Source organism: Piliocolobus tephrosceles, chromosome 17 (assembly GCF_002776525.5).
Source record: "Piliocolobus tephrosceles isolate RC106 chromosome 17, ASM277652v3, whole genome shotgun sequence".
In the NCBI taxonomy this organism is placed as follows: Eukaryota; Metazoa; Chordata; class Mammalia; order Primates; family Cercopithecidae; genus Piliocolobus; species Piliocolobus tephrosceles.
Genome location: NC_045450.1, coordinates 31,693,925 through 31,706,666, shown reverse-complemented (window position 1 = coordinate 31,706,666; position 12,742 = coordinate 31,693,925). Strand labels below are relative to the sequence as shown.

Here is a 12,742-nt window from a genome sequence, read left to right as displayed (position 1 = left end):
TAATCCCAGCACTTTGGGAGGCCGAGGCAGACAGATCACAGTCAGGAGTTCAAGACCAGCCTGGCCAACACGGTGAAACCCCGTCTCTACTAAAAATACAAAAAATTTAGCTGGGCGTGGTGGCGGGCACCTGTAATCCCAGCTACTCAGGAGGCTGAGGAAGGAGGATTGCTTGAACCCAGGAGGCGGAGGTTGCAGTGAGACGAGATCGTGCCACTGCACTCCAGCCTGGGTGACAGAACTACACTCAGTCTCAATAAATAAATAAAGGAGCATCTAAATGCCACAGAAAATGAGTGAGAGTCACCCCCTGTGCTTGGCACATACAGGGTTTCCAATCTTAGTTCTTAGCTAACTATAGCCACGTGCCTTAGCACTCTCTGCCTTTACCTTTGTTTGGATGCAACACACACTGACATGACCAGTAACCGTCAGTCTTTCCCTCAGTTCTCAATGTCTGCCCTGACTGTTGCCTTACAACTAGAAGCAAAGCCATTCCTGTCTCCACTTGTACCAATCCCCAACCCCCATCCCCCAATAAAGCAAGGGAAAAAGTAGGTTGAGAAGGAACTGTCAGATCTTTTCAAAACTCATTTTAATTGCAGCTTATTTTTAAGTGCTGCTTGCAGTGAACACCAGGATCTGAAAAGCTAAGATAGGTTCTCCCCTTTGGAGCTGCTCTCAGGGAGAAGCAAGGCCCCTCTAAGAGCACAGAGCTGGGGTTGCAGGAGAACGGCCCTTTTCACAGCCCTTAGCCCACCTCCCCACCTCCTTCAGGCTCCACTGCCAGAGAAGCAGAAAGGACAGGGATTCAGCTCAGCCAGCCACCCAAAGTCAAACACCAGAGCCACATGCCCAAACACCCCGCATTGTTTGCAGAACACCTGGTGAAAGAATTCCACAGACAGCATGAAGTCCTTGGTACCACCAACAGTCACCTTGAGTCCCCAAGGACAGTTCTGAACGGACAAGGAGGTATAAAACTGAGGACAGGGAGAACCCTGGCCCAGCCAGGCCACATCTGTTTATACTTTAGGGAACCTGAGGTCCAGAATGGATACAGGATTCACCCTAAGTCATCCTACTCCCTACAAATCCTAGCCCATCAAATCTCTAACCAATCAGTTTTTGTTTGTTTGTTTGTTTTTTGAGATGGAGTCTCGCTCTGCGCTCTGTTGCCCAGGCTGGAGTGCATCTCGGCTCACTGCCACCTCCACCTTCCGGGTTCAAACGATTCTCCTGCCTCAGCCTGCCGAGTAGCTGGAGTTACAAGTGTGTACCACCAGGCCCGGCTAATTTTTGTGTTTTTAGTAGAGACAGGGTTTCGCCATGTTGGCCAGGCTGGTCTTGAACTCCTGACCTCAGGTGATCCACCCACCTCGACCTCCCAAAGCGCTGGAATTATAGGTGTGAGCCACCGTGGCCGGCCTCTAACCAACCAGTTTTGATCACGACAGTTCAAAACAGAAGTAGAAAAACCAAAGCTGCACAAAGAGAAGGCAAGCCAGAAATAACTAAAAAGAAAGGACGGGAAATGTGGCTCTTGCAAGAAGGGCACTGTTTAAGCTGGCAAGGAGAAGCAAGGCTGTCTCCCAAGAAGGAAGGGTTTCAGTGAGTCTATCTAAGCTGGTCTAGCCAGCACCCACAGCCAGCGAACTGAGAGTCACAGTGAGAAGAGAATGAGAATGGATGCGCTTGAATGAAAGTACCAGAATGTAGGTGGCCAAAAAAACTCAACTAACTCAGGAGTAGGATATGGGGGTGTGGAGCTTCTGTCTCAGAAATCAGAGATGTCCCTGGCCCAGTAACCAAGATATTTGCCCACCTGCAATCATCAAGCCACACCCCTGCTGGAAACCCTTTCTGGTTCCCACCTCCAATCAAAACGCACCACGACGTCCTAATCCCAGCACACAAGACTCCAGTCCACCTTTTCTGTCTCATTCACCTCCCACATCTCCCTGTTAGCGTTCCACTAAAGCACCAGCCCCCTTCCCCAAATGCCCAGAACTCCCCAACTTCCTGCCGTTGCTCACAGCACTGCTCCCACTTGGAAGGCTCTCACATATTCCGCCTGCTAAAAAATCCCAACACATTCTTGTTGAATCGGGGGAGGGGGACTCAGGCTCAGAGAATAACACAGCAGTCAGATTCCTCAAGGCAAAGACAGTGCTCTTCTGTCCTCATCATCCTCAAGCCTCATGGAGCCAACACAGGAGCTGCTATTTAGCAAAAGGCAGAGGTAATTCCTGGAACCCCTGCCAGTTCTGGAACCAGAGAAATCAGCTGTAACGTGATAAACCAGGAACACGTTAATCCCAGCTGTGTTTTAGCAGGGAGGCTGTTGCCTCAAGGAGGGCCAGCTCCAGCCTGCCAAACAGCAATAGCCCGTGTTCTCTGCTGGGCCCACCTCTGGGCCAGGGAGACACAGAAACAAAGCCAGCCTCCTCTCGGCCAGCTTCAAACTTAGCCCTGCAAGGAGTCCGCAGGAGACTGGACTCTGACTTGTCCAGTTCACTGTTTTGAGTCAGCAGAACTGAGTGTCTCAACCAGGTCTCAGGAGGCCAGGAGCTCATTAAAACCCCCAAGTCCCCACCGGAATGGAGTCAAGTGTCATGACCCCCCTGAAGCTTACTGCCATGCATTCATGCAGCACTAAGTGATCTGGGTGAGGGCAAGATCAAGGAACCCTCCCTCCCACCTCAATTCTCAGTCAGACTCTCCCTAGCAAGCAGCTGGGTGATTATTAGCTTCTTACAAATCTTAGGAGTATTTACTTTTTAAGATAACCCCTCTCGGCTCTGCCTCCTGAATTCCACCCAGGCTAGAACTCTCTCCTACAGGGACCCCTCTATCACCCCAACCCCAGACATCCTGGTTGTGGGGAGGCAGAAATCCTTCCTGGCTGTGGGGTCACCTTATATGAAGCTATAAACTCAAGCCAAGATCCCAGCCAGCCGGCTGGCCACCAAGGTGAAGAAAGTCCCAGGGCCCCCTTACCAAAGCCGGACAGGCCCAACCCTCTGGTTCCCCACCTCGGTGACTGTCACCAGATCAGAGAAGTGGCTGGTCGGCCAAGGCTCCAGAGGGGCCTAAAGGAAGGAATTCTGCCGACTCTTCCGGGAATCAGGACTGGCAAAGACCCTAAGGGCCAAAGACACGGAGAAAGGCTGGGGAACAGACCCAAGTTTCTGCAGAGCGCCCCCCGGCCCCCCATCTCCCCTCCTACCTAAAATGGTTTCCCTCCCACCACCCCATTCCAACCCTCTTCCTTTTTACTTTCTTCCAAGAACTTATCACTGAGACTCTACTGCTTCTTTCTTCATTCGCTTATGTTCCTCCCTTCACTGGACCTTGGTTCCACGAGGGTAGGGCAGGCACACAACGTGCGGTGGTGCCTGGCAGCACCGGCTGCTCAACAATTGAATTCAATTCAACAAGTGAACCGTATTGCAAGGCCTCACTGAGTGCCGGGTGCTGGGCACCAGTGAGTGAAGGGGCAGGAGGAGGCATTCTCTCGTTTTAGCCAGGCTTGGCTGACTGAGAAGCTGGCCATGGGGGTGGACGTCGTGGGGAGGACCCCAGCTGGGGCTGCTGCGGTTTTTCCCTTGCTCAGCGGCCCCAGCCTCCCGGAGGCCCAGCGCGCGCTCACCCGCTGCAGCTCAAGCTCGATCTCGCCGGCCTTGAGCACGATGGGTCCCCGCACCGCGTATTCCACCGCCTTCACCTGCGGGTTCATGGACTCCAGCGTGAGGATGCGCTCGCGCCGGCTGCGCTCGGGCCGCACCTTGAGCACCGCCGAGGCCTCGGCGGCCGCGCTGCTCTGACTGCGGCCCCAGGAGCTGGGGGTCCAGGGACCACAGCCCCGCCGGACCAGCGCCGCCGCCCGCTGCATCGCGCGCTTGCGGAGGGAAACCTTGGCACAAAAAGAGAAAGAGAATAAACACGTCGCGCACTGCCCTAGGCGGGCAGCAATCCCACACACAAGCCCAGCCAAAGGCTCTTTCAGCGAGCGGTGCCAGCCTGGCTTCGGTCCCCCGGCGACCGGGACCCTCCACCGCGCCGCTGAAGCACCAACGCGCACCCAGCCGGGTTTCGCAAAGGCTGCGCCCAAGGCATGCATGCAACGTGCCTGTCGCCCCTGGTAGGCCCTCGCTGCGCCGGGTTAGCTCGCGCGCCTGGAGCAGCTTCCCGGCCCCGGCGCCCGCAGCCGCATCCTCGCACCCGGCGCCCGCGCCGCCCGGCCCCTGCGCTCGCACACCCACCGCAGTCGGGGCCGCCCCGGGCCTGCGCGCTGCCTCCTGGGCCCTGTAGTTCTCCTGGCCGCTCCGGAGCAGCTGCGGAGAGCGAAGCGAACTACAAGTCCCACAGCGCCCCGCGCCGGGCCGGACGGGGACCGGACAGTAGGCGGGAGTGCTCGTCCGAACGTGGCGGGGTCTGGGCGGGCTCATTGTCCCAGCTGAGTGGCTGGAGATCCCGGAGGGGCGCGGCAGGGGCCGTGCTGTCTGTCGCGTCTGCGAAGCTAGAGCTGTTGGCAGCCTCTCCCTAGTGGCGCGTCCGCCCCCCACCGCCCTCACTGCCAGCACCTGCGAGGACGCAGGCTGCTGGATGGTGTAGTCATCGCCCCGAGTTTCATCATCCAAGGCCACACTGTGCCTACGGCTGCCCACCGGAGCTGGCGGGAAGCGGGGTGAGGAGTCTGGGACTTGGCCACGCCGCCCTGACTCCCGAACGCCAGCTTCCTTCTCAGCAAGACGGGGATCTGCCCATGGCCTCTGAGGGTTATTGTGAGACTTCAAGGACCATCTGCCAAGCGGTCAGCTCTTCCCGACCACTCCGTCTGACCCCCGACCTCCATCACTAACGTTTTATTTTCTACCTAGCATCTGAAATTATCTTCGGTTACTTTTTACTGGCTTATGGTTTACCTCCCCCGACTAACCGTGCGAGCTGCAGGCGAGCTGCAGAGGAGCAGGGGCAGTGTCTTTCTTGTTCATGGCATTCGCAGCACCTCTAACAGTTCCCGCCACAGAGGAGCCACTCAGTAAATATTCGTTGAAGAATGAATGCCCAGCACAAGGGGGCTATTATGTTTGGTAACGGTGTCTGCTGGCGAAAGGCTTCCTGGCTTGCCCAGACCAAGAGCAGGGCAAGACTAGGAGGAGGTGTAGGGTGGCGCAAAGGGAGTTCTGGAAGATTCGGGGTCTAATGGAGACACCAAAATCTACATAATCAAAAAATACAAATACAGAATCTACAAAATCCCGTCTCGGTCCCAGATTCTCCATGTGCAAAATAAATTGGGTTAAATACCCTCTAAGGTCCTTTCTCTTGGAAATTCTGTGAGTCTGGGTGTCTTAAAGCAGAAAAACAGCCCAGAGCTCCCACATCCCAACACACACACACTCACAGTAGATTTGTGAAAGTTGGGGCAGCAGTGTAGGGGAGAAGGTAGACTTGAGTCGGAACATCCACAGTTGCTTACAGCCGTGCACTGCTTAACTGAGTTTGTACTACCTTGTCTTCGTAAAGCCTAGTTTTCCCATGAGTAGAGTCAGGGTAACACCTGCCTCATACTGTGATTAAATACATTGGTTGCCAATAAAAGAGGAAAGGAGGTAGGAAGAACAACAGAAACCGAGGATATCTTTGAGTATTCCTATGTCAGCAAACTGGGTTGGTCCACCAAAGGCCCTGGAAGGATATTTGGGCTTCTCATGTACTGGTTCCACCCCCGCACCTTTGCCTACACTAGGTCTTGATGGCCAGGTATTCACTCAGTCTTCAGGTAAAAGTCTTCCCCAGTGAGCTTAGCTCCTCCTTCAGTGTCGTCATTATCAACTGCCCAGCTGAGGAGACACAAACATAACCCTCCACCTCCAAAAAAGGCTGACCTTGACTTGCATGTGATATCCATGCGGTCCCTTGCTGTCCACCCACGGGTCAGTGTGCTATGCTCTTCCGTTGTCTCTGTCTCTGATCAGTAGGGACAGGGGAGGAGGGGCTTAGAGAGGTGATCACAAATCTATTTCCACAACTGGGAACAACAACTAGCACACAGCCTTCTTATGTGTGCTCCCACATCGTCACTGTGAAAAACACATCGAGTGCCTAACATGCCCTCTGCCAACCCATCTCTCTGGGATTGCTTGAGGAAAAAAGCTTCCTTGCTTTCTTGTGAACCACTGTACAATTTGCAAAGCACTTTCTTACCCCAAAGCACAGGCAGTATTATTCCCACTTTATAGATGAGGCTCAGAGAGGTTAGGTGACTTGTTCAGGTGGTGCAGCTAAATGGGAGAGCAGGAATTGTGATTTCTAACCCAATGCTACAGCCCATGCCTGCAGGGACCAGTCTTGTGTAGCTCTCTGGGTTTGGAAATTCAAGCTTGTGGTTACAATGCACAAAGCCTTTGAAAAGTTTCTGGGTGGTGGTTGTGATGACGATGGTGGCAATAGCATAAACTTTGCTTTTATTTTATTTTATTTTTTTTTTTTTGAGACGGAGTCTCGCTCTGTTCCCCAGGCTGGAGTGCAGTGGCCGGATCTCAGCTCACTGCAAGCTCCGCCTCCCAGGTTTACGCCATTCTCCTGCCTCAGCCTCCCAAGTAGCTGGGACTACAGGTGCCCGCCACCTCGCGCAGCTAGTTTTTGTATTTTTAGTAGAGACGGGGTTTCACTGTGTTAGCCAGGATGGTCTCGATCTCCTGACCTCGTGATCCGCCCGTCTCAGCCTCCCAAAGTGCTGGGATTACAGGCTTGAGCCACCGCGCCCGGCCTGCTTTTATTTTTATTTATTTACACATCTAACCCAGTCCAAGAGTGTACGTGTGTGTGTGTGTGTATGTGTGTGTTCATTTTGTTTTGTTATTCTTGTCTGATTTTTATTTTTATTTTATTTTTATTTTTTGAGACAGAGTCTTGTTTCAGTCACCCAGGCTGGAATGCAGTGGCACGATCTAATCTCAATGCAACTTCTGCCTCCTGGGTTCAAGCAATTCTTCTGCCTCAGCCTCCTGAGTAGCTGAGACTACAAGCGTGCATCAGCTAATTTTTTTTTTCGGGGGGGGGTGTATTTTTAGTAGAGACACAGTTTCCCGATATTGACCAGGCTGGTCTCGAACTCCTGGCCTCAAGTGATTCACCCACCTCAGCCTCCCAAAGTACTGGGATTACAGGGGTGAGTCACCTCACCCAGCCCAATGATTTGCTTTTATTTTGCCCTCTAGACCAGGTGGGGATGGATAGGAGCTGGCTCCTGAATATTAAAGCTAAAACCTGATTGAAATTATCATTAAAGCCCTTCCTGTAAGCTGAGTGAGAGCTTCAAATACACAGCAAGGTCCCGTCAACCCACATAGCTGGAGAGTCATATGTTTGCAAGACATAATACCCATCTTTATTCCATAATGTAACTAATTCTTCTTGGGCACTTACCCTGTGCCAGGCATGAGGCTGAGTTCTGGAACTACAAAGAGTCAAGCCGACTGTTCCTACCTGTGTAGAACATACAGTTTCTTAGGGAAGGCGGAGGTCATGACAAGTGATTACAAACTGTCATAACCCCTGGGGACAAAAAGGATGGAGTTTTCTGAGCGTTCAGAGGTCTGCGCAAAGATTTCCCAAATGAGGTTGTCCATGAGCTGCTCCCACCCCAGCCCTGGAAGGTTGATAAGAGACATCACTCCTGGCCAGTATGGAGATGCGCCCAGCCTGGGATTGCTGTGGTGCCCTAAGTGAAGAGGCGGGTACTCAGCATGTAAGAATCCAGCCGTTTTCCCCAGCAGGTTACCCGAGGCTTTGTCAGGCCTATTTTTCATTCTCTGCCCAATCGTACTTTCTCCCACTTCCTCTTGCAAGAGTTGATCCCTAATGCCTATCTTGCACCTTACACCCCATCTCAGTGTCAGTGGTGAGATAGATGGCTTCCCAGTCCGGGACCACTGAAGACCCTGAGGAACTCCAAGAAGGCCAGAGGGACTGCAGGGCAAACAGTTAAGCAAAACGGGAATTAGTGAGGTGAGCTGTGTCAGGACAGGTAGGCCAGGTCCTGAATGTAAGAATTTTGGTCTTCATCCTAAGAATAAATGGAAACCTCTGGAAGCCTTAAAGCAGGTGAGTGACATGATCAGATTTCTGTTTTAAATTATGTTGCATGGAGGATGGATTGGAGGGGTGCAAGGGAGGTTGCAGGAGGATTAATTGTGACTCCAACAAGGTCTGACGTTGGCCTGGACCAGGGTGTGGGGGATGGGAAGTGGATAGGTTCTTTTGTGTCTCCAACACCCAGCATATTACCTGGCACACAGGTCTTCAGTAAAATGTTGAATGGATATGGAAGTAGATTCTGTAAGGTCCATGCTCTCCAGATATCTGTAGTCCAGCAGGAGCTGAGTGGCGTAGGTAACTATGCTAAGGGCAGCCCCCAAGAATGCACTATCCCGTCCTTGGAGGCAGTGAGGGCTGTTAATAAATAACCACAGAGCAGAACAGAAAGTGAGAGAATCTTCTGAGAGAGCAGGTGGGCACCGTGGGGCTGGCAAGGAGGGACGGTAACCTCCCAGAATGCCAGATCGTGCCTGGTCTGGAGGCTTGGGGAACTCTTTCAAAGGTAACTCTTAGTCCCTTGCTCCCAATGGAGCCTGATGGAAGTTAGTGCTGTCAGCTGGTTGTGGTGGCTCACACCTGTAATCCCAGTTCTTTGGGATGCCCAGGCAGGAGGATCACTGAAGCCAGGAGGTGGAGATCAGCCTGGGCAACATAACAAGACCCATCTCTACAAATTAAAAAATTAGCTGGGCATGGTGGTGTGTGCCTATAGTCCTAGCTATACAGGAGGCTAAGGCCAGGGAATCACTTGAACCCAGAAGTTCTAGGCTGCAGCGAGCATGATTGTGCCACTGCACTTTAACCTGGGTGATAGAGTAAGAACTTGTCTCAAAAAAAATAAAATAAAATAATAGTATGTAATTAATCAAATGCCTTGGCTCATGGTCCAGGGTAGTGATTCTAAAGTGTCCAAGGATCACCTGAGCATTTGCTTAAAATGCGGATTCCAGAGTCTTGCCCCACACTTGCTGGTTCTGAAATTCCAGGGGTGGGTTGGCCCAGGAATTTTCCTGTAATTAGGATTCTGATATGCACTAAAGTTTGAGAAATCTGGGTACAGGACCATGTGCAGGGTGTGTCTCTTTGGGAAAAATCCAGATCAGGGAGGTCTGAATTCTGATTCCAAATTTGTTAATAATCTCCGGTATGACCTGGAACCAGTGCTATCCCCACCTTGTAGCCTTTGCTGCTTCTGCAGCACTGCCTGCACTTCTAACCGACTTACAGGCACTTGCTCTTCTGAGAAGCTTGAAGATGTTACAGCCTTGCCTTCCAATTCAACTGACTCCTTGAGTCACAGCCCCTGCCTCTATTCATTGAGCCTGTTTCCTCACCTGCCGGTGAGAGTGACCACAGTACCAGCCTCAAAGGATTGCTGAGAAAATTAGAGATGATATTTTAAATTTTTATTTTTCTTATGGATATTTGGATAGATTAGGAAGTCTGAAAGCATCAACACTCTATTGTTTTGTGTGTGTGTGTGTGTGTGTGTGTGGTTTGAGATGCGGTCTCCCTCTGTCACCCAGGCTAAAGTGCAGTGGCATGATCATCTTACTAGATCCTCGAACTCCTGGACTCAAGCCATTAACCCTCCTCAGCCTCCCAAGTAGCTGGGTCTACAGCTGCATGCCATCATGTCTGACTGTTGCTAATGGTGGTTATCTTTGAGTGGTGGGATTATTGGTAACTAATTTTTCTTTTTGTTTAATGTACTTTCAAAGTTTTAAGAAATTTTTAAAATAATAAATAAAAGTAAATTTTAAAAAAGAAACCTAGAATGGTCATATGATCTAGCAATTCCATTTCTGGGTATATCACGAAAGAATTGAAAGCTGAGACTTGGACAGATAGTTATAAACTAATGCTCGTCATGGCATTATTGCAACTGCTAAAAGGTGGAAACAACCCAAATGTCCATTGACAGATGAATGGGTGAACAAAATGTGGTATACATACACAAGAAATATTAATCAGGTCTGATGTGGTGGCTCACACCTGTAATACCAGTACTTTGGGAGGCTGAGGCAGGTGGATCATGAGGTCAGGAGTTCAAGACCAGCCTGGCCAACACGGTGAAACCCCGTCTCTACTAAAAATACAAAAATTAGCCAGGCATGGTAGTGTGTGCCTGTAATCGCAGCTACTCGGGAGGCTGAGGCAGGAGAATTGCTTGAACTCGGGAGGTGGAGGTTGCAGTGAGCCGAGATTGTGCCACTGCACTCCAGCCTGGGTGACAGAGCGAGACTCTGTCTCAGAAAGAAAAAAAAAGAAATATTAATCAGCCTTAAAAAAGAAGGAAATTATGACACATGCTACAACACAGATGAGACTTAAAGACATTATGTAAAGTGAAATACACCAGATATAGAAGGATAAATATGTATGATTCCACTTACATGAGGTACCCAGAATAGGCAAATTCATAGAGACAGATTTAAATATAGGTTACCAGCCAGGTGTGGTGACTCACACCTGTAATCCCAGCACTTAGGGAAGACACAGCAGACAGATTGCTTGAGCCCAGGAGTTTGAAATCAGCCTGGGCAAAATAGTAAGAACTTATCTCTACTAAAAACAAAGTAAATAAATAATAAATTAAAATAGAGGTTACCAAGGGCTGGGGGAGGGGGAATGGGGAGTTACTGTTTCTTGTTTTTTTTTTTTTTTTTTTTGAGACAGAGTCTCTCTCTATCGCCCAGGCTGGAGTGCAGTGGCGCAATCTCGGCTCACTGCAACCTCCGCCTCCTGGGTTAAGTGATTCTCCTCCTGCAGCCTCCCAAGCAAATGGGACTACAGGTGCATGCCACCACACCTGGCTAATTTTTTGTATTTTTAGTAGAGATGGGGTTTCACCGTGTTAGCCAGGCTGGTCTTAGAATTCAGGACCTCGTGATCTGCCTGCCTGCCTCCCAGTGCTGGTATTACAGGCATGAGCGACCTCACCCTGCTGGGAGTTACTGTTTAATGGGTACATAGTTTCAGTTTGCAACATGAAAATGTTCTGGAGATGAACAGTGGTTATGGTTGCACAATAATGTTGATGTATATAATGCCACTGAACTGTACACCCCCAAATAGTTAAAATAGAAAATTTTATGTACATCTTACCGTATTATAATATGAACAAGGATTTCCTGTTCATATTAAAAGAGAATTTAAAAAGGGAAAGAGTGTAAATCTTAGAGTGTTTACGTCCTTATTTCAGAGATGGCGACTGAGCAGTTTCTAGGGGTGTTAGAAGGTATTTGGGTATTTGCTTGGAATCTCCCTCCAACTCCTACATTTTAGTCAGCTCTAATCCTTGCCCTTCATGTTTTTCTTTCTAAATGAAGGCCTCATTTTTTTTTGGTTGGTTTTTACATAGAGACAAGTTTTTGCCACGTTGCCCAGGCTGGTCTTGAACTCCTGGACTCAAGGGATCCGCCCACCTTGGCCTCCCAAAGTGCCAGGATTACAGGTGTGAGCCACTGCATCCGGCCCTCTTTTTTTTTTTTTTTTTTTTAAGTCAGACTCAAGTTTTTCGGGGATGGTCAAGGAAATTTCATTGAGATCCTACTTGCTCTGAGTCTCTCTGAAGCAAATCATTGCCTCTAACAAGCAAATATTAGTTTAGGTGAGCTAATAGCCAGGACACACGTATCCCAACGCTCTCACCACGATGTTCAAAGTGGATTAAAGATAAACTTATGATACAAAGCCAAGCTATAAACAAACAAGGGACACATTCTTATATAACTTACAGAGGTTAAAACTGAGTAAAGACATTTTACAAAAGTGGTGTTTACAATTCAGTACTGCATTGATAAAATTTCAAAGCACTGGCAGGCATGTTTCGGCCTTGGCAGTGTACTCAACCAAATCCAGGTGGTTTTGGAGAATGAGGAGAGGCTGGAAGAGCTGTAGAGAATGAGCAATTGTATAAGCTTCATGAGCAAATAAAACCTTTCATTCAGAGGGTGTTTGTTGTTCCATATTCCTTGATTTCTTGCTTTCTGACCTTGCAGGGATCTGAGGACTCTTTTATTTGCGCCATGGAGGACACGCGGAAACAATCTCAGTAACACCCCAAGGAACTAATAGAATCCTTAGCTGCAAACTCAGTGATTTCAGCTGTTGAATGTGCTCAAACACAGACAAAATATTAAGCAATGGCTCAAATCAGTATTTACAAAAGGTTTACTTATCTAGTTTTCCTAGATATTTTCATAAAGCCACAGATTTTTTCAACTAGAGAAGCTCGCAAAATAGTTTGGGGACCTAGAAACAGGAGAAAAAAATAATCTTACAATACCATAAGCCCTATGCTTTGTAGTTCTCATTTATTCTTTTAGTTTTTTGTTTTTGTTATTTTTGAGACACAGTCTTACTGTGTCTCCCAGGCTAGAGTGGAATGGCATGATCTCAGCTCACTGCAACCTCTGCCTCCTGGATTCAAGTGATTCTCCTGCCTCAGCCTCCTGAGTAGTTGGGATTACAGGTGCTCACCACCATGCCCAGCTAATTTTTGTGTTCTTTCAATAGAGACGGTGTTTCACCATGTTGGCCAGGCTGGTCTCGAACTCCTGACCTTCAGTGATCCACCCACCTTGGCCTCCCAAAGTGCTGGGATTATAGGCCTGAGCCACTGCGCCCA

The 12,742-nt window shown here is 49.5% G+C and overlaps 1 protein-coding gene and 1 pseudogene across 1 annotated transcript in view; one reads left to right on the top strand and one right to left on the bottom strand.

Annotated features, from left to right (window-relative positions):
* Positions 1-4,241, bottom strand: part of GPT2 (glutamic--pyruvic transaminase 2) — a 48,487-nt gene extending 44,246 nt beyond the window's left edge. Inside the window, exons 1-2 of the mRNA XM_026449517.1 lie at positions 4,133-4,241; positions 3,653-3,916 (exon numbers count right to left, since the gene is read on the bottom strand). Of these exons, the coding sequence (XP_026305302.1) occupies positions 3,653-3,895 (243 nt within the window). The 5' untranslated portion in view covers positions 3,896-3,916; positions 4,133-4,241. The remainder of the gene's footprint in view (positions 1-3,652; positions 3,917-4,132) is intronic.
* Positions 4,242-5,915: 1,674 nt separating this feature from the next.
* LOC113220432 overlaps positions 5,916-12,742 on the top strand; it is a 70,640-nt pseudogene continuing 63,813 nt past the window's right edge.